This window comes from Branchiostoma belcheri, unplaced genomic scaffold (genome assembly GCF_001625305.1).
Source record: "Branchiostoma belcheri isolate BF01 breed outbred unplaced genomic scaffold, Haploidv18h27 scaffold111, whole genome shotgun sequence".
In the NCBI taxonomy this organism is placed as follows: domain Eukaryota; kingdom Metazoa; phylum Chordata; class Leptocardii; order Amphioxiformes; family Branchiostomatidae; genus Branchiostoma; species Branchiostoma belcheri.
In genome coordinates, this window is record NW_017802503.1 from 818,937 (window position 1) to 837,022 (window position 18,086).

The following is an 18,086-nucleotide window of genomic DNA, read 5'->3' on the forward strand; positions in this document are numbered from 1 at the left end:
GTGTAAAACACCAAAAGTTGCGGTGTAAAATTTTGTACTTGTCGGCCACGGTAGGTAACCTTAGGGGCTCGGTGGGCGTCACTCCACCGTACAGGTGGGGAAGTCGTGTAAAGTGCCCAAGGACACAACGTCTGGCCACGGTGAGTATCGAATCCGGGACCTATTGGTTCCGAGTCCAACACTCTAGCCGTTGCACCTGTATCCATTGGCTGCAGCCAGCCGTTACAGGAGGTGTCAGGACAACTCGGCCCCAGCCCCGGGACAACTCGGCCCCTGGCCATTCAGGACAACTCGGCACCAACCCCAGAACAAGTCAGCACCATAATTTCTCGGCAAATCTTCACTATTTTGGGCTCCGAGAATTGCAATAGTAGCCTCCTGACAATAATCTTAACTTGATTCAATACTAAGACACGGTGTTCTTTTAGCGACGACGGAACTGGCCTACAATTTAATATAGGAGGTCAGTGGATACAGGCGGCCAGTATAGACTACCCTTGCTTGCCCCTCAGAAACTGCTTGCAGATTATGTCCGAGGGCAACATGGAAATTATAGTCCGAAAGAAACGTACCGCTGATTGAAAGAAAGATTCCCAAGGGAAAATGACAGACAACACCGACGAAATTTGTAGTGGTGACCAGTTATTGGCTTTCCTATGTTAATATATGGGAATTCTGTCAGACCAAAGTGGCCAAAAGTCATCTACGTGAGTTTTAGACCTTCAAAAGCACATATTGGCAGGGTACTCCGACCTCTGAAGTGTCCACTTAGAGATCAAAATAAGAAAAACCTACACGCTGGACGCTCGAGTGAATTCTGCCATAAGTTAGACCCCTGAGGCCCTGACTCCTCTGAATAGCTGATGACCCCATTTGACACCTGTATCTTCTTCAGCGAACCAAACAACACAAACATGGCTGGGAGACTGTTTTTCCAGCAAAATAAGAAGACTAAAATCCTCACCTTTACCATCCAGCTACACAAAAACAGCATCTCCCAAGAAAAGGACTTCTTAACATTTGGTTTTCGAGTGTCACTAAAACTGACACAGACTAGAACTGGGCCATCACCTGCGCATGCGGCTTTGCCCTGGTTATACCGGTTTAATCACATCATTACGCTTAAACGATCTTTGCCTGTCTCATCATTTCTTAAAATAGTCGGGAGATCTACAGCTGGACGAAAGCGAACCGGTATCAAGATCCTTAGTGACGATCCTCTAGAACTCAGGGACAGAGCCAGTTCCGAACACTGTGAATGAGTGTATCACCACAAAGACTGCTGCAGATATATTCTCAGACCGTCAGGGATTGGAACGCGCATCCTCGGGTCATAACAGAAATCACAGAGGCTGACAACTTTAAGAAGAAAGCCGTACTTCTGCACCTGAGGAAACAATAAGGGCGCAGCGCACTCCCTCCTGTGCTTCTTACCCCGACAAAGGGGGTGTTGCACAGTTGTTGGCATCCTTCTGCCTCGAGAGACAACGAGACCGTGTCAGTCCCTACACCTGAGTGAGGAGGGTTGACACAGTGGCCTTCGCTTGGATTTGTTCAAGGTGGATAACAGGTTGCGAATCTGAGACCCACACACTTTGGGCATCCGTCTTCCCCAGCGGATCCATACCGAGGGACACGTTGTTGCACAGTATCATCTCAAGAACGAGAAGAAGCATGGGTTTTCGCGCACGGGTCTTCCTCCTGGCCGCGGCGTGTGTCGGGGTCGGGCTGGTCGCCGACGTGCTGATAGCGATCAGGTTCTCCCGGTGGCTTGATGGCTGTGGTACATGTACCACCGCCGGGAAGGTCCCGGGCGGCCGTGCTCCCACCGCCGAGGGTCCGGCCGGCCTGGGCGCGCTCCTGGCCGAGGCGGAGGGCTGGGTGTCCGAGGCGCTCATGGACGAAATAGACGCGGCCCGGATCGAGGAACACTTGAGGTGGGGATTCTTCATTCACTTAGCCTGGTTACCAAACCTATTATAGCTCCCAAGTCCTTCAGCCTCTCCTCAAATAGATTTTTTTAATCAAAACATATATAAAGAAATACAGACACGATGGCGACGCACTCAAGTTAAAAATAGATTTGGGAAGAGGCTGTAGGACTCGGGAGCTATAATAGGTTTGGTAACCAGGCTATCATTCACTAGCATACGTACTGTCCAAGCAGAAGTTTAGACTTAGATTAGCAAAACTGTGACATGATGAGTGATAGAAACAAACATATCATATCATATTATATCATATCATATCATATCATATCATATATCATATCATATCATAACACAAAATACACCAAAACAACTAACAAAACCACAAAATATTTCATGGAGGGATGATGTCTACGACTTTTTCTTGTTTGTATTGTAGAGACTATCATCAACTTACATAATTAATTAATTACATGTTATTAGAGAACTGATTGCTTTTTCGTAGGAAGCTAACAGAAAAGCCTCACCTAGCGGGAACTGAGGGGAGTTACAGCGTTGCCGAGTACGTGAGAAAGGCGTGGTTGGACCAGGGTCTGGATTCTGCGCACATCGCTCCGTACCACGTTCTGCTCTCGTACCCAGACCCGGACAAACCCAGTTTCGTCGCCCTTCTGGATAGGTGAGTTTTAGAACTAACATGAACGTTCATCTGAGTTGTTTAAGTTACATATAATGAGATATAAACTGTTCTCCAACTCAAAAAAATTTGACTGACCGGAATTTTCCACCTAAAACCTCCTCTCAATCGGGACGGGGGGCGGCACCGACTTACGACGAACTTTGACCTAGTATAGCACTTGGGTCAGAATAGCGAATAGCCTGTACCATTGACATACGACGCATACAAAGCAGTTGGGCTAATTTCAAAGTAATGTTTTCAGTGTGTAACTGTCAAAGTTGTAAAATTTCCGCTAAAATGCTCCCACAGTTAGCGCTGTAGATCTTATATCTAAAGGGTTTTAGACGGTTCTGTTTTACTAGCCGCTGATGGCGAATTTGAAATTATAACAGCTGTTAGAAATATGGTTTAGGTTGGTTGCTAAATACAAAGCTGTAAAGCTTGCACCTTATTTTACCGAATGTAGCGACGAGAAGGAGCTGTTCCGATCAGCTCCCCGCGAGCCGAGTTTGGATCTGGACCCGCCGGCGGACATCGCCGGGGTGGTGTCGCCCTTCGCCGGATACTCTCCCTCGGGAACCGTCCAGGTAACGGTTGAGAGCCGTGTTCTGGATAGTCCACGCGTATCCAGAATCGTGCCTGGGGCAAATCTAATATTGTTTTTGGATACGTGGAGACTATCAAGAGGGCATGTGATAGAAATGACACAATCAATCCCAACTAACCTGTTATGAAAAGTTTCCTTGTCTTCTGCGTTGGACGTCTTAAGTTCGTCTGTTCCCTTCAAGGATGACCTGGTTTACGTGAAATAATCCTAACCAAGTTAACCCCCTAGCCCTAGCCCTAGCCCTAGCCCTAGCCCAAGCCCTAGCCCTAGCCCTAGCCCTAGCCCTAGCCCTAGCCCTAGCCCTAGCCCTAGCCCTAGCCCTAGCCCTAGCCCTAGCCCTAGCCCTAGCCCTAGCTCCAGCCCTAGCCCCATCCCCAGCCCTTCCCCTACCCCGGACCCCAACCCTAACCCTAACCCTAGCCCTAACCCTAACCCTAGCCCTAACCCTAACCATGGCTTGGGGGAGGGGGTGTGGTTGGCGTGAGTTCGACGTGTTCTAACGTTATGTGTGACAGGGCTTTGAAAAGTTCGTCTGTTCCGCTCTAAGGGAGACCTGGTTTACGTGAACTACGGCCGACCGGAGGACTTCGACCACCTGGAGGCCCTGGGCATCACGGTGGCCGGGAAAATCGTCATCGCTCGCTACGGGCATTCCAAGGCATCGAGAGGCAGAAAGGTACAGAAACAGGACTTACTGCATATTGCTCTTTACTCACTGCTTCTGAGTGGAACATGTTTCTAAACCAAGCGTGTACGGATTCCACCCTGAATTTTTCTTTTAGGCAGAGATTTTACGTGAAAAATGTGTTCCATGTACAACAAGTTTATCCCGAAAATCTCAGATCCCCCAGAATCACTGCACCTGGCGTCGGTGGTTCAGTGGTTACGCGGGAGGCCCGGGTTCGATTGCCGGCCGAAGCAATTGTTTTTCGTTGATGAAGGTTAAACATCCAGGTTAACAATAATCAGAGGAAATTCAAATTTTTCTACTGGATAAATTACGAAGATAATTTCTGGACATTTCGAGTGACATCCATCACTCTTCTTCAGCATCACTAATGAACTAGCAGAATTCGTTAACACATATATAAATTGTGTTTCAAAACTTTTAAGTCTAAAATATAAGTACTACATTGACGGGTAACTTTTTACCGTCTTGCCCTCCGTCCCCTGCACGTAGTTGAGACGTTGCCAGGAACGCGGTGCGCTGGGCCTGATCGTGTACTCGGACCCTGCTGACATGATGGGGACGGGCCCGGGGGCCGGCGGCAGGCCGGTGTACCCGGAGGGGTGGTTCGGCCCGGGCACGGCAGTCCAGAGGGGGATGTACCTCTACACAAACATGGAGGGAGAACCGCTTACACCGGGTTATCCTGCAAAAGGTACGTCCTAGACCAAGCTACTGTGAGACACACTTAAATTTCCTTGGATTCCGTAACGAAGGCAATCTTTTTTGGTCCAACTTTTTTTCGTGTTTGCATAAGATTTTAATGTAACGTTATACACTAGTAGTCGAATGAGTATGGCCTCTACATATCTCACCCTAGATTACATGTTCCGGTTACACGAAAGTGAGAGTGAGCCGCTCCCGACCATCCCCGCCCACCCCATAGGGTATGACGACGCCTGGCATCTCCTCAGGTAAACTGACGTCATCAGTACGTCATCTCCTCAGGTAAACTGACGTCATCATTACGTCATCTCCTCAAGTAAAACCGACGTCATCTTACGTCATCTCCTCAGGTAAACTGACGTCATCATTACATCATCTCAGGTAAAACTGACGTCATCATTACGTCATCTCACAGTTCAGGCTCCGCAGGGCATTGTGGGTCAGGCTATACCACAATGCATCGCGATTACGCATGCGGACTCAGAACTGTGAGGTGTCAGCTTTTAATACTTTACAAATACTGTTTGTTTTGAAATGTATTATTCTTGTAAAAATGTCACACCGTGTCGCATTTCCTCATCGGCATCGGTGGTTCAGTGGTAGAATTCTCGCCTGCCACGCGGGAGGCCCGGGTTCGATTCCCGGCCGATGCAAACGTTTTATACCTTTTAAACTGGGTCTCGTTTCCGCTCCTTTAGAAGGTAGCAGAACGTAGTTTTTTAAACTGGAATATCATCTCAATCCAAATCAAACGGTGACTCTCAAAGCAGATATATATATGTACTAATAGTCCTGTACCAGACATCACAGTCTATACCCGGCTAATATATACTCACCCAGTTTTCAAGAATTTTGTCCGAGCTACTTTCTATACCCGCGTAATACACGCCGGGGATCCTTCATTAATACTGTGTACTGTTACCTTTGATTGATTGATTGATTGATTGATTGATTGATATACCGCTCAGTGCAATGACAGGACCCGAAGCCCCGTCGTTATGGAGAGGTGGTCTCAACATCACCTACCGACTTGGTCCGGGACTGCAGGCATCTGGACGCGCCAGGTTTGTGGCACATTGTGCACGTTTTTGTTTGTATCCAGAACAATGTGTACCCACTAGTAGTAACATTTATATTGATGTATCGTACTTCAAACGTCCTCTGGTAGACATTTAGCTATAGCTGCATCGAAATGTCTTTGAGACCTTTTTATAAAATCAGTGTCTCGCAAATAGTGTCAAACTTTCTGTAAAGCTGGTAAAATTAATCTCCAAGCAGATCTTTCGGTGGGGGGTAAAACAGTATCAAATTGGCCAGCTTGTATCCACTACACCCCCCCCCCCACCCCCCATCCGCTCCACCGTCACACCCTTTCGGTTGGGAAATGGTTACAGACTGGCCAATTTGATACTGTCTTACCCCCCACCGAAAGATCTGCTTGGAGATTAGGTAAATGGTTGCATGTCTTTCAGGAAAGTCCGGCTGACCGTGAACGTGAACCGTGACGTCAGACCCATTCACAACGTCATCGGGGTCATTCGGGGTCGCCTGGAGCCAGGTGAGTACAGCATCATCCAAACTATTGCCATATATGGTAAGGATTTCCATATATGGCAAGAGAAGGCTTTACAGCCTGGGAGGCAGCCTTACTTATCACGGCTCTCTGGGAAATACACTGCTTTAGTGTTACACAGACAAGTAGAATGAAATCTAATCCCATCCATTTATTAGTACAATTAAGATTTTTTTCGCGCGTTTTACAATTGCCCTATATCGAAGCTGTATTTAATAAAGTGACATTGATTGAAATATGTTATGACTAGTAGTTTTTACAAATTTGTCACTCTCGTTCCCAGACCGGTAGGTGTTGCTAGGTAACCTTGTCACTCTCGTTCCCAGACCGGTAGATGCTGCTAGTTAACCTTGTCACTCTCGTTCCCAGACCGGGACGTGTTGCTAGGTAACCTTGTCCCTCTCGTTCCCAGACCGGTACGTGTTTCTAGGTAACCTTGTCACTCTCGTTCCCAGACCGTTACGTGTTGCTAGGTAACTTTGTCCCTCTCGTTCCCAGACCGGTACGTGTTGCTAGGTAACTTTGTCACTCTCGTTCCCAGACCGGTACGTGTTGCTAGGTAACCACCATGACGCGTGGAACCTGGGCGGGGTGGACCCCAGCAGCGGGACCAGTGCCCTACTGGAGGTCAGCCGCGCCTTCGGAGCGATGCTGAAAAGAGGTATTTTAATGATTTGGATAAGAAGAGGAAACGTAGCAAAAACAAGGTAAACATAATATAAGACATAAAAAAAACAGTAGATTTAAAAATCCACTGTATTTTTATGTCTTATATCATGTTTACATTGTTTTTGCTACGTTTTCTCTTCTTCCTCTTCTCCAAACCAAAATGGTCAATGACCTTTAACCAGACACTGTTGCCATGGTAACTAGTGTTGGGTTACATCATGTTGCAATTTTATAGCAGGAAGGATTAGGAAAATTAGCTATCCTTATATAATGCCCTTTGTCTTTTTTGCTGATCTGCGCTTATTTTGTTGGGGGGGGGGGGGTCGAGGTCAAACTTGATCGGATCTGCAGTGGGGGGGGGGGGGCTTTCATTCTTTACCAAAATACGACTGTTTTGATGTGTACTTTCTTGTAAAAATGTCACACCGTGCCTCCTCTCCCATATCGGCATCGGTGGTTCAGTGGTAGAATTCTCGCCTGCCACGCGGGAGGCCCGGGTTCGATTCCCGGCCGATGCAAGTAAAGTTTTGCTTTTCAAAATTTTAACATGAAATACAATATTTTGGGAATGTGGGGTTCATCTTCCGCCCGATGCAATATTTTTTATTTTATTATCCAAAACGTTGCACCCTAACCATAGCTCGCCTAAGTGAGTCTCGAAGAAATCGGCTTAAGAAGGGTCCAATTGGCCTCTCGATGGCCGGGAAACACCTCTGGCCAATTATATGCCCCTTTAGGCCGATTTCTACGATTTATTCAGCCTGTACAAGGAGTCTGGTGGAGACTACGTCAAAGTAGTCCACGCCAAAATATTGATCAGTACTAGTACAATCTTCCAATGTATGTGCAATGTCTACCTAATCCGCAGGGTGGCGCCCCAGACGGTCACTCGTATTTTGCAGCTGGGATGCTGAAGAATATGGAATACTGGGGTCGTTCGAATGGGTCGAAGTAGGCCACTTCAACATTTTCTGAATTTGTTTAAAGTTAAAAATTTACATCCAACACCAAACGTTCTCTCACCTAGAGCTTTCAAACCAGTCACTCTGGTCTTCCTCAGTCAGTAGACTGACCCAGTGAAGCTTGTCACGTGGCTTCTTTGAAGTGTGACGTGTAGGTGAGAGAACTTTTTTGTGTTGGATCGAAAGTTTTAACTTTAAACATTTTAAAATGTAGTTAAAACTACCAACACAGATGAGCTTTCATGATAATTTCTGAATTTGTTTCTTCCTGACATTTATTCTTCACCAGTTGAATAAAATTGGAAGACGCAAACCAAATCATAAATGGCAGTACGTTCTTTTGTTATTTTCTTCATGTGAAACATGATCATAATGATTTCAATATCTTTTTCCTACCAAGGACTTTGGTAAGATCCTAACGGAGCGAGCTGTGGCGTACTTGAATGTGGATATGGCGGTGAGAGGTAAGTATACATTATGAACCAACTATCCCGATGGTATTTGCTATAACTTTTTAACATTTTCCGATGCCACATCACTTCTTATTATGTACGTCAGACGTATATCGTGGAAAATTTTCTATTTCTTTGTTAAATGTTCTTTTTGTATTTGCAAGATAATATTGTCTGGTTTTGTGTGGGCGCATTTTACCCTGAACAGCCACCTACACCCTCCGTGGAAGGGCGTCACCCCCTCTAGCCCCAGCCTTACTGGAAGCCGCTAAGAAGGTGAGCATAGGTGTGCTTTTTTGAATTTCCGTCTCTCGAACGGCCGTCACCATTTGAAAAGGTCGATGCTACATCCAAGCCTATCATAACTTCTTTGAGGGGAAAACATTCAAAACGTACAAAAAAGCAACATTTCAATGCACAACGACATCGTGATCGTAGCAAACATATTGGTGAAGAAAGAAAAGCACAAGCTCGGATTCGAACCGGGTCAAAAAAGCCTAATACCAGAACCCTAATCCTCTGCACCACGAAACCTCAGGATGTGAACGGAGCGGTCTGAGCCGATCAGCAATGTGGCATCGGCCGTTTCAAATGACAACGACCGTTTACGAGGCTAAAACAAGCGATGTCGTGAGCTTGTACTCGGTAGTGCACTTAACTCGTATTGGCATGTGGGCCGACCATACGTCTGTAGTTTTAGCACATTCACACACATTGTTTTCAGAACCTATCTAGTTCTATGGATTCAAGGATCAGACATGGTTCCGGATAGTTTACGCGTACTTAGAAGGTAGATTTGCGACCAGGCACAGTTCTGGACACGCGTGGACTATCTAGAACCGTGCCTGAGCTGAACGGTTCTGGATACAGCAAGGTCTGTCCTTGGTACTGAATGAACCAGCAAGTCACTGTTGACTAATATCCAGGTTCCATGGCCTGTCAGTGCACCGGAAGGGAAAACCATGTATGACGTCTGGCGGAAGCGCACACCGGAAGTTGTCGGTGACCCGGATACAAAACCTAAGTAAGTTAGTAGAATATTCTTCAACCAATGACTGTTTTTTCAAGGTAGAAACATGTTAGATTTCGTTATCTATGTTTGTATAACGTCTGTATTTGTGGGTCATGTACTACCAGTTTCGACTGCCTTCTTGACCCGTGTCCTGATGTGTTGTCAGTCCCCAATAAACGTCGATGAAGGTTAGACATCCAGGTAATACGATACGCCAAAAAGCAGTTACTCAAGCAACTGGATATGATTTTGGAAACGATCAGACGTTTCAGCGAGTATCCACTAGCTTTCGTCAGTGACTGAGAGGCCAGAGGGGAAATGCTTGTGTTTGTGCTTATAAACCTGCATTTCCCCTCTGGTCTCTCAGTCACTGACGAAAGCTAGTGGATACTAGCTGAAACGTCTGACATTTTCAAAATCATATCCAGTTGCTTGAGTAACTGTTTTTTGGAGTCCCCAATAAAGTTAAGTAAAGTAAAACACTTCCCGGAGTCTGAAATCTGTTTCCTGAACCAGGGTGGACTTTCCTCGAGCTGGAAGTGACTACGCCCCGTTCGTGAACCGGATTGGCGTCCCGTGCATCGACCTGGCGTTTTACCAGGACAAGGTCCGCCATCTTGTTTTGTGCCCATTTTATCTTGTTAGGCCATGTTGATTTGATTATATGGATGACATCCTCTGGGAACCCCAAAACTGATGCGAGCGCGCGAATAAAAAAAAAAAGTTTTGCAAAAAAAAAGTTGCTTTCATGAAATCTACGTTGTTATGAAGGTCGAACAAATGACACAGAGTATGGTATGGCGAATAATCTACTCTTTAAATTCATTTCTTTGCATTTTAGTTTTTTGTTTGATTTTGGCATTCTACGACGTTGGAATCGTTTTCAAATATTTTTTTGCAACTTTCGGTATATATTTGCTCATTTTGCAACTGTTTTGTACAATTTACAGTGTGGTTGGAAACTTTTTTTTTTGGAAACGGCCGAAAATTCATGCGCGCGCGGATGTCATCCATATAATCAAATCAACATGGCCTTATGTTTACCTTCGCTTTGCAGAAGGAAGACATATTGTTTTTGCTCAGTTTCTTCTTTCTTCTCCATGCACTATGCAGTGCAATTGTATAATTATTAAGATTACCATTACCTTGTTTGTCTCTTGTCTAGTTTTATATATATACTGAAGGATAAAAATAGTCTCTCAATTATAGACATCATTTTGACTTAAATTTCCCACAGTCTACGGGTATACAATCTGATTACCCGCTCTACCACTTTCATCATCATCTTATGTACTGCTTAGCCCGATTTACATTGGATTACTAGCAGCTGTTACAAAACAGGTCACCGGTACAAATAAAAAACAAGGGTAACTGAAGGAGGGGACACTAAGGAACGTAAATAACTGAATCTGTGGGTGAAAAAGACAAGACAGTGCATTTAGTGTGTTAGTAGAACATATACATATATATACATATATACAAAACGTGTTGGGGCGACTCAATGCAGCGGGGACGTCCTCGCCAGTCCAGTTTTGAACTTTAGACATCATGCTGACTTGAATCATGTTGACTTGAATTCCCCACAGTCCACGGGTATACAATCCGACTACCCGCTCTACCACACGGCGTACGCGACCTTCCACCTGCAGAAGAAATTCGTCGACCCGGGCTTCGTATTCCACCGGGCGCTGGCGCAGCTGTGGGCGGAGACGGCGCGCTCCCTGGCCGACGGACTCGTCCTGCCGCTCCGGTTGGCCGGGTACGGCGCCGTCCTCGGCGGGATGCTGACCGACCTGCGGACCTCGTACGGAAAGCAGATGGCGGTGAGAGGCATCTCTCTCGGTGAGGATGTAGTTTTGTTTTAAAGTCACCCAATGCAATATCAGGACTGGAAATATGCCGAATAAGGCAATATGTATGGCATTGACACATACTATCTCACTGGGTACCACATACTTGGGCCAGATGGCGGCGAGAGGCATCTCTCTCGGTGAGGATATCGTGTGTACCTGTTTACCTTCGCAGTAGCCTGGTACCCAGTCTATCATATGGTTCGGGCAGCCTGTAGTTCGGGGCTCTTTTTGTTTTCGCCCGTCCAGCTCAACAGACAGCCCGGTAGGAGTTTTGCACGCAAGGAGTTGATTAGCTATATATGGTGAGGCTGACTGAACTCCCGTCGTACAAACCCTGGCTGATGAGGCGGAAGGGGGGGGGGGGGCTCTACAGCCCTATACAGAACCCGTCCGACCGCGATAGACTGACTAGACACCAGGCTACCTTCGCAGAAGAAAACATATTGTGATTCTTCTTCTTCTTCTCCAAACACACATGGTCAATGACCTGGTCCAGGCTGGCAGGCACTTATCACCGTTGCCACTGGTGTTGTAGCAGACGCCCTATGATGTTGGGTTACATTATGTAGCTAGTACATGGAGGAATTCAGGATTGACTTTTCTTTCTTCTGTCCGTTCCACGCAGACGCGCTGACATCTGCAGTAAACAACTTCACAGCAGCGGCGGAAGCCTTTGACGCAGAGGTGACCGCTGCAAAGATAACGAAGTAAGTGTTTATCTACTGAACTATGAAGGAAAACATGTTTTTGCTATGTTCCCTCTTCCTCTTCTTCTCTAAACAAATAAGGTCAATGACCTAGACCTGGCGTCTGTCACCATGGCAACTAGTGCTGTAGAAGACAGGCTGTGGTGTTGGGTTACATTCTGTAGCAGGACAGAGGGGCTGCTATGAATGTTTTTGAGTAAGGATAAACAGAGCAGTGGTTTGTTAGGATAGACCACGTGAAGTTAAACTTCAAGGTAATTATACATTATCGAACATGTTCACCGAGTCGCGTGGGTCCTCTCCATGATATGACGTCACACAAGCGGTGGATTGCTCATTCCTTGGCAAAGACTAGAGTTGTACAGTCGAAAATTTTAGGTAGTCAAATTTCGTGTGTTGGAGATTTTGAAATTACAGTTTGAACTTGCCTTATAATTAATGTTCTGTGATGATTTTATCTCTGGCAGTCCGTTTGTTGCCCGGATGTACAACGATCAGCTGATGCAGCTGGAAAGAGCCTTCATCGACCCGCAAGGCCTGACGGGAAGGAAATTCTACAGGTTTGTTTCCTTTTTTAAAAAATGACTCAACTATAATGTGGGCTTTACAATGTTTCTTATGGCCTCTTATGGGTTGTGGTTTGTCATTGGGCAACTGTTATATCCATAACCATGTTTATGTATATAGTTCTGAATGGTTCCGTGTTACAATCAGGCATGGTTTTGCATGGTATCCGTGGATCCAAGAACGTAGATTGCCCTAGGCACGGTTCTAGATATGCGCTGACTATCCAGTACTGTGCGCATGCGTGGACTATCCAGAACCGCGCCTGGACACGGTTTTGGATAAAGTACGGTTCTGGATGAAAAAAGAACGACATTATGTTTGCTACAGGCACACCATTATGTCCGGCCGCCTGTACTCGACAGCGACCTTCCCTGCTCTCGGCGACGCCGTGTACCTGGCCGTAAACAGCAAGGAAGGCACCGAGGGGGCGTGGCGAAACGTTCGGAAGGAGCTGTCAATCATCACGTTCACCATCCAATCAGCAGCCAACACGTTAACAGCGCTAGAACTGACGTCATGACAGTGAACCAGGAATGGGGGGGGGGGTAATGATGGATCTAGTTTCCTGTTTTAGTCAATTTTTAATAAGATTATTGCAAATTCGTGCCCGGGGGGCTAATTGCAAATTACAAACATAAAAGAACAATGAAACGTAGTATAAAATAACTAAAATCTACATGATAAAAGAGCTATAGCTATAGCTATGTCTAGAGCTATAGCTAAAAGAGCTATGTCTAGAGCTATAGCTATGTCTAAAACTATGTCTAAGGGGTTTGACTTCTCTTTTTCAGACCATGGCAGACGTATAATGTCCCACCTTTCCTAAAATTAGTGGGTTTTGGGAAGTTAAAAGAAGAATGTTTTTTTCTTTGTCTGTCTTTTTCTTTAATACTTGATTGAATAAGGGACGATATACTGTTTTTTGGTATCATGAAGACACAAAGGCAGAACTTCAGTTATCTTGATTTATTTCACCAAAAACTGTATCACCATATCCACAAATATTCGTGATCAAAATTCAACTCACACTTTATTGGCCTTCCGTACAAAAAGAGTTCTTTAAGGTATAAACGAACGCCAAAATCTTGATGAAATTCCCATATACCCAGCCACCCAATCTTCCCAGCCACCCACTCGCGATCGACGTTTGAAATCCTCCGATAGCTAAGACAGTAGTTAAAGCGCTCTAAGACCTGCAGCTATCATGGCTAGATTCTTCTTACCTTAATTAAAGTCACCGACTCCTTTATACGGTCTTACAAATTCTATGCTACAATGCATACAAAATAAACGTTCTTTAACGTATTGCTACATACATATAGTTATATGGTTTCCCTTACGTAAGTGACTATCCTATGACATATATTGTGCTCTGTTCGGTCATCTTTCTCTGTAATCTGTGTTGATAGCTATGGGCAAACACTACGAGTACATCTAATAGAACGATGGGAAAATAAGCCAACTCACAGTTCTAAATGCGCATTTAAAATATCATGCATTGGTCAATATGATTGAAGGTCAAAGCTTAAGCTACGGTTTTACGTGCATATTTCACTGTTTCACGTGCCTACGTCACGTGTTGACGTACCTACGTTATGAATTGACGTGCTACGTCACGGGTTGACGTGCCTACGTCACGATCTGACGTGCCTACGTCACGGGATGACGTACATGCGGCGTCGCTGTTGACCCTGGTGCACGGGGAACAGCGTGATGAAGAACTCGGTCCAGCCGCCCTGGCGCACGCGCACTAGCTCGTACGGGTCGGTCATGTTGGACGCCTTCTCCAGCGTCTCCGGATCTGCACACGTGACTAAAAAGTGAAAAAAAAGGAGAAAAATTAACTTGAGATTAATCTACCATCATAAAAGTACATCTGTGTTGGTAGTTGCGTGTTTAAAGTTAAAACGTTTGATATCAACACTGAGTCAAAGGTATCTGGTAGACGATGTCGGCCCCCGTCGCGGTTGAGTCAGTGTTGACGTCACACTTCAAAGAAGCCACGTGGCAAGCCTCACTGGGTCAGTCCACTGAGGAAGACCAGAGTGACTGGGCGAAAGCTCTAGAATACAGTATACATCTTTATTCGTTAGTAGTTATCCCCAGGACACCTAGTCTAATATCTTAGCTCCCACAAATAGCGGAGAGTCGGGAGCTAAAATAGGTCTGGTAACCAGGCAACAGGACACCAGCTGTTATACAAGAACCAATCAGGACAAAGCTTACTTGTGCATGAAAGTTCATGTGAGTTGGTAAATTACATTATGAAGAAGTTAAATTGTTCTCCAACTAAAAATTTGACTCGACTGAATCACTCAGTCTTCCTCAGCTATCTGACCCAAATGCTGTGGACACGTGATTTTTCCCACGTGAGGCCATATACATCAGGGCACTTCAACCATCGCTCAACCGGGACGGGGGGCGATATCGACTTAAAACAACCTTTGACTCTTTGCTGACGTCACACGTGGGAAAAATCACGTGTCCACAGCATTTGGGTCAGATAGCTGAGGAAGACTGAGTGATTCAGTCAAAAATTCCGGTGAGTCAAATTTTGAGTTGGAGAACAGTTTAACTTCTTCATAAAGCTTACTTGTGATGACGTTGGAGCCAATGGGAACGTCGAGGTCGGAGTAGTGACGTAGGAAGTCGGTCAGCTTGTCCAATGGGAAGTCTTCACGTATCAGCAGATCCACCTCGGAGCCACACGACATGTCGTGGTTGATGACGTCAAGGTTCCAGCATTCCAAGGCCCTGAACAAACCAGGCGGTTCGCAGAGAAAATACGTTTTCAAAAGGATTTCAATGGATTCTCTTAGTTGAGGGAGAGAAGATGTGACAAAACAAAACGTAATCATCATTTGACGTTTTTTCTCACCTCCTTTTAGAAATGCGTTCAAAGGGCAATACATTTTCTTAGTTGAAGGAGGGAACATGTATGAAAAACTTAAAGAAAACGTCAGAATCATTTGATGTTGTTCGAATTCCCAATCTCCACTTACTTGTAGATGTCACAGCTGTCAGGACTGGCAGGCAGGTCCTGAGGTACCGGTGCCGGGCTGATGTCGGAAGCTATGGACTGGCCGCTGCGCCGTCCGTCCGACGACAAAATGTATTATAAGCACCATTCGCTATTGTTACTTACTTGTAGATGTCACAGCTGTCAGGACTGGCAGGCAGGTCCTGGGGTACCGGTGCCGGGCTCAGGTCGGATGCTATGGGCTGTCCGCTGCGCCGTCCGTCCGGCGACGCTCCGTTGGCCAGCCCGTACCCCACGTACGCTTCGAAAGTGCCTAGCGAAAAAAGAAGCTTATTTACACTTCTTCTTCTTTACTCATCCTCTTCTGAGGTGCAGCGAGTGAAGTTTTGTCGCCTGTCTTTCATAGCAGACAAAAGTTCCATTCCTTGTAGACCAGTGTCAGACTGAATAAGACCCTTAAGTGTTGTGATTGGACGACCAATCCTCCTTTTTGCCTCTGGAGTCCAGAGGAGTAATCGACCCGCTGGTTCTGTACCACGAGTCACATGACCCGCGAGGCTAAGCCGACGTCTTTTATTATTTATACTTATTTATACTTTAGGCCAAAAATTGACTTGGAAGCATGTTTGCGGAACAAGCCTTATTTCTGTCATACACTATTCTCCTGAGTGTACATAATGCTCGAGACTAACATTCCCTGTAACCTGTCATACTTAAGAAAACTTCATGTACGAGTATGTACGAATTAGGGGGGGGGGGCTTGCCACAAGGTTTTGTCTGTTTTTGTACGTTTTTTTTTATAAACGGAAAAGAAGTTAATAAAAAATGTTTGAGGACTTAATTTTATCACCTTCCCGACGTCGTAGGAAGACTCCATCATGTAATACAAGAAAATCTACAAGAACCGACAAACAAGTGTCAGAAACAAACAATTTCGGCCTTACAAATATGGTATTTTAGCCTGAAAGTTAATCTGTGTTGCCAACAGTAGGTAAATTGGGACTGACATTTCAGCTAACTCTGTCAGCCCTGTTCATTCCAAAATTTGGGTAAGTCCCAATTTACCTAGTGTTGGCACAGAACGTTTAGCCTTTTTTGTCACAAAAATGGTATTTCTTAACAAATTAGAGTTTGGGCCTCCTTACCTATTCCCGGCAGCGCTACGAAGCCGAAGGGCCGGCCAGGGAGGGAGTAGTCCTTCTCCAGCCTCTCGAAGATCTCCTTCACTCCGACGGGCGCGTTCTCGAAGGTCTCCCGAAGGATCTTGAAGACGTTTTCGAACAGCCAAGTCGCCAGCTCCTTCAGTTCCTCGTCTTCGCCGTGACCGAACTTGGGGAGGGCCAGGGCGGCGTTCCGGAGATGCTTGAAGAAGTTAGCCTGCACCTATGGTAATGATAATAATGGTCGTGAAAGAGGTCCATCAGTCACTTTAGATTAAACTTAGTAGAATATTCTTCAATCGGTGACTGTTTTTGTGGACTGTGCATCTTGATCACGGAGAGAGACTAGGTCACTCCGTGATCAAGATGTACAGTTGATTGTACAGGGTATTTTTGCTCCATGATGGTCAATATACGTTGGGATAGTGTGTTTACAGTACTTCGGACATGTGTCGAGAGCACAGAACATCTCAACTCACATCCTGCAAGGACGGATCTGTGGTAGCAGGAGCAGAGGGAGGCCGCGAAGGAGATGGGTAGACGACATCAGAGATTGGACAGGCAGGTCCCTGGCTGACTGCACACAGATGGCCAAGGACAGAGATGGATGGAGGAAGCTTGTGCTGAATGCTACCACAGTCCCCGACCCTCCAGAAGAGGAAGGGACAAGGTGAAGGTGAAGTGTGTTTATGTAGATAAATGGGTAGATTTCTAAGCCCTTAAAAAACTGCACTGGATGCATTTAGGATGCATTTAAACGGTTCAGTTCTGGTAGTAATTGTGTTCAGTTCGTATAATGAGTTGAGACCACACTGTCCCAATGTTCGTACCTCTCCCCTGCTCGGTCCGGCTCGGACGTCGACGAGGTACTCCTTCATGTCGTGGCCCCAGTCGCACTTCAGGCAGGCCAGCAGGTCCGGGAGGGTGGTCAGCGCCGTGAGTGGCTCGTACACCTGTTAAAGAGGCCCGCAGCATTAGTATATTTAAGAACATGTGTCAGGCCCATCTGCTCACACAGCAGAAGCACCAGTCGACCCGGAGACGTGGCCCAGACACGAGAACATTCTGTCGGCTAGAAACCGCATGAACTGTATCAAGTAGTAAATGGACTGATATACTAGTATTCTAATCTATGCTGTTTCTAGTACCCTTATACTTATTTTAATGTACTTATATTAGGTTTAAATGTGTGTCTTGTTTGTGTGCTTATGATTGTTTTGTGTGTGGGCCACAACACCAGCCTGTGGCCCACGACTATTGTATTTGTTTACAATCCCAATAAATCAAATCAAATCAAATCACCAGCTTCTTGATGGCGTAGAGCGAGTCGATGGCGTTTGCACCGCCCACAAACATGAAGCCCAGGTCGTGGTACTCCGTACCCCCGCCTGCATGGTCCCGGCCGGCCTCGATGCACCCGTGCATCATGACGGACAGGAGGGGGCTGGGGCACATCTTCCGAAGAAAAGAATAGATGTATCAATGTAATGTAATGTAATGTTAGCCTGATTATATCGCTTTTGCCGGCCGCCCAACATCCAGCC

The 18,086-nt window shown here is 45.9% G+C and overlaps 2 protein-coding genes and 2 non-coding genes across 4 annotated transcripts in view; 3 read left to right on the top strand and 1 right to left on the bottom strand.

Annotated features, from left to right (window-relative positions):
• Positions 1-1,559: 1,559 nt before the first annotated feature.
• The window catches only part of LOC109488041 (N-acetylated-alpha-linked acidic dipeptidase 2-like), a 16,810-nt gene continuing 283 nt past the window's right edge, over positions 1,560-18,086 (top strand). Inside the window, exons 1-18 of the mRNA XM_019792186.1 lie at positions 1,560-1,937; positions 2,434-2,607; positions 3,074-3,194; positions 3,762-3,890; positions 4,395-4,596; positions 4,762-4,855; positions 5,576-5,671; positions 6,080-6,165; positions 6,722-6,841; positions 7,718-7,800; positions 8,212-8,275; positions 8,472-8,539; positions 9,190-9,287; positions 9,792-9,882; positions 10,862-11,117; positions 11,754-11,835; positions 12,303-12,395; positions 12,730-12,942. Coding sequence (XP_019647745.1) covers positions 1,675-1,937; positions 2,434-2,607; positions 3,074-3,194; positions 3,762-3,890; positions 4,395-4,596; positions 4,762-4,855; positions 5,576-5,671; positions 6,080-6,165; positions 6,722-6,841; positions 7,718-7,800; positions 8,212-8,275; positions 8,472-8,539; positions 9,190-9,287; positions 9,792-9,882; positions 10,862-11,117; positions 11,754-11,835; positions 12,303-12,395; positions 12,730-12,922 — 2,313 coding nt within the window. The 5' untranslated portion in view covers positions 1,560-1,674 and the 3' untranslated portion in view covers positions 12,923-12,942. The remainder of the gene's footprint in view (positions 1,938-2,433; positions 2,608-3,073; positions 3,195-3,761; positions 3,891-4,394; positions 4,597-4,761; positions 4,856-5,575; positions 5,672-6,079; positions 6,166-6,721; positions 6,842-7,717; positions 7,801-8,211; positions 8,276-8,471; positions 8,540-9,189; positions 9,288-9,791; positions 9,883-10,861; positions 11,118-11,753; positions 11,836-12,302; positions 12,396-12,729; positions 12,943-18,086) is intronic.
• Positions 5,190-5,260, top strand: Trnag-gcc. Its single transcript has one exon. It is a non-coding gene; the product is annotated as a tRNA-Gly (tRNA).
• Positions 7,297-7,367, top strand: Trnag-gcc. The gene has a single exon. It is a non-coding gene; the product is annotated as a tRNA-Gly (tRNA).
• The window catches only part of LOC109487998, a 19,704-nt gene continuing 15,671 nt past the window's right edge, over positions 14,054-18,086 (bottom strand). Inside the window, exons 17-22 of the mRNA XM_019792144.1 lie at positions 17,845-17,997; positions 17,373-17,495; positions 16,528-16,765; positions 15,548-15,695; positions 14,996-15,156; positions 14,054-14,215 (exon numbers count right to left, since the gene is read on the bottom strand). Of these exons, the coding sequence (XP_019647703.1) occupies positions 14,058-14,215; positions 14,996-15,156; positions 15,548-15,695; positions 16,528-16,765; positions 17,373-17,495; positions 17,845-17,997 (981 nt within the window). The 3' untranslated portion in view covers positions 14,054-14,057. The remainder of the gene's footprint in view (positions 14,216-14,995; positions 15,157-15,547; positions 15,696-16,527; positions 16,766-17,372; positions 17,496-17,844; positions 17,998-18,086) is intronic.